Here is a 2,775-nt window from a genome sequence, read left to right as displayed (position 1 = left end):
TTACTCTACCATTTAGTTCTTACAATCAAACAAAAAAACAAGATCCTTCGTTGAGTCACAAAATGGAAAACTCCAAGTACCTGTTTCTTCAAATTGCATGCTTCATCCTCTTGTTATCCTTGTCTCCTTCATATGCTCACAACAAGAGCCATGAAAGCATGCCACCTCCTGCTGGTTCCCAAGCAAAAGTAGATTTCAAAGGTTGCTTCAATAAGGTTTATGCTTTCGGCGATTCAGACACAGACACTGGAAATGCTCACAACTTGGGTGATCTCAAATCCTTCATAAGCACTTTATTCTCTCATGCTTGGTCCCCATATTGCTCATCAGAAAATTCAAAGTTATCTGGTTATCGACTATCTAATGGCCGTTTAGTCATTGATTTCCTATGTGAAGCTCTCAACATATCCCACTTGTCAGCCTATAAAGGCTCTTCCGCAAACTTCTCAGGTGGTGCAAACTTTGCATTAGCCGGATCAACGGCTCTTTCAAAAAATCTCTTCAGTCATTTCAATTTCAGTAATCCCCTTCTGTGGAAACCAAATCCAGAGAGTATCTTAACTCAAATTGATTGGTTCCATAACTTTGTTGGGGAGAGAGAATGCCAAGGAAAAGATGAGGCTGCATGCAAATCAGAGCTTGGGAATGCTCTCTTTTGGATAGGTCAGATTGGTGGCAATGACTATGCTCGTCTTTTTGCCTCTTCCATTGGCCTTGCTTTTGCCAATAAGCAATTCACAGAGCAAGCTGTTAATCACATCTGCACACTTGCATTGGTAAGCATTGATAAACTACCATTTATATCAAAAGCTCAAATTGATTAAAAAAAATGATGAATTTAATCATTTAACTGTTATTCCAACAAGCATAATATTACAAAAAAAGAAAGAATGTAGCATATAGCCATAGCTTGTTAGAAGGAAAAAAAAAAGTATCTCAATGAGTTCTTCCAATCTAAACATTTGATCAGGACTCTTTTCACAAAATGTTGCACTGCATATATGAGAAAGGATGAATGTTATGGTGAAGTTAATGTTGGAATAGTCATATTAAGCTTACTTTCTTTTGATAGGGGCTATTGGACAAGGGTGCAAAGTTCCTTGTGGTTCAAGGGCTACCACCAATAGGGTGCCTTCCATTGCAGTTAGCAACATCTCCCTCAAATGATCGTGATCAAAATGGGTGTTCAGCGAGTGCCAACTCGGTAATAAAGGGTCACAACAATCTTCTCCAGAAGAGGTTGGATGAAATTCGAACCCAATACAATGATTCTATGATCCTATATATTGATTTCTACAAAGCATTCACAACAATATTGGAAAAGCACACACAATACCAGTTTGACGAACCCTTCAAGGCATGTTGTGGAGCTGGGGGAGGACCATTCAACTATCAACCAAACCTCCTTTGTGGAGCTTTTGGCACCTCTAATTGCAAGAACTCCAGCACCCATATTAACTTTGACGGGGTCCATTTGACTGAAAATATGCATTTACACCTCTCTGATCTCTTCTTCAACCAAGGCTTTTGTACACCATCATTTGCAGATCTGATTAAGAAGAAGAAAGGCCAATATTAAAATGTCTGACATTGGCCTACCAATTCTGTTTTTAGTAATAAATATCTGATGGCTGATGCCTAATGTTGCGAGGTAGATTAGTAGTAGGCTCCCAATGGTGGCATTCGGAGAGCTGGATAATATTTCTTGTTTCAAGATAGTTTACTATCTTTTTACCTTATTATTGTTATTATTTAAATGTTACACAAGTACCTAGGGTCTTGAACCAGGACTTCACTTTTTACTGTACACTCAGGGCCGAATCATCAGCTTTAATGGCCTGAGGTGATGATTTTAAATAGGGCATTTTTCATATTTAAATATTAGTAACAAATTTATCCATACATACTTTTTTTGATTGAATTTCTTTTTCAATTTTTTTTAAAATTTTTCATATGTGGACATTTATAATGAGCAAGTACTTATAAATAAATAAAACATGATTCATAATATAAAATGATAATTTAATTAAAAAAAAAAAATCTTAAGCATGGAATAATAAAACCAAGTTTACCAATAGCAAACTTGCAAATATACTAATATTGTGACTACTTTATAATCTAAACTTTTACAATTAAAAATTAATTTATTACATTATTCAATAAATTAATATCACTAACAAAAAATGGATTGATGTGATATACATCAAATTAGCAATATGTGTGATAACTTATAAGTTATAAAGCAAAAGACTGATACATCACATGGCTCTCTCTCTCTCAGTTGTTATGTGATAAGTTTATGAAGAGAATAGAAATAATAATAAAAGACTAGAAATAAAAGGGTGAGTGGGTGACAGTGTTATACTCTGTCTCTTCTTTGTCTCTTTCCACTTCCATGATAAAATAAAATTTCAATAGCTTAAAGAGAAAAAAGAAATGGAGCGAGAGCTTAAAGCTAAACTTGAAGGGAGAAAAGATTTGAAGCACAGCAAATTTCGAGCCACTGCAGAGAATTTTAATGGAGAGAATGACAGTTTCTAGCAATGAGTATAAAACTCTAAGGTTTGAGTTTGATTTGTTTGGGCCTTTTTTATTTTAGTCTCTAGTTTTTCTTTGTTTAGTTATTGAGAGAGAAAGGGAGATTTTTCTGTTTGTGCAGTATGAGAGACTCAAGTGATACACTCTTAAACTCCCACATAGAGATTGAAGTGTCAAGTGCACTGATCACCAAGAGTTTTTTACCCTCGTTTTTTCATTGATATATATGAGTGATAA

At 35.0% G+C, this 2,775-nt stretch overlaps 1 protein-coding gene across 1 annotated transcript; it reads left to right on the top strand.

The window, feature by feature from the left end:
* LOC115982232 (GDSL esterase/lipase At3g48460-like) lies at window positions 1-1,802 on the top strand. The gene is made up of 2 exons (XM_031104773.1): window positions 1-776; window positions 1,073-1,802. The coding sequence occupies exons 1-2, from the start codon at window positions 63-65 to the stop codon at window positions 1,577-1,579; spliced, it is 1,221 nt and encodes a 406-aa protein (XP_030960633.1). The 5' UTR covers window positions 1-62; the 3' UTR covers window positions 1,580-1,802.
* The last annotated feature ends 973 nt before the right edge of the window (window positions 1,803-2,775 follow it).

Source organism: Quercus lobata, chromosome 3 (assembly GCF_001633185.2).
Source record: "Quercus lobata isolate SW786 chromosome 3, ValleyOak3.0 Primary Assembly, whole genome shotgun sequence".
Classification (NCBI taxonomy): Eukaryota; Viridiplantae; Streptophyta; class Magnoliopsida; order Fagales; family Fagaceae; genus Quercus; species Quercus lobata.
Note: the sequence above shows the minus strand (reverse complement) of the source record. Positions and strands in the feature narration are given on the sequence as shown.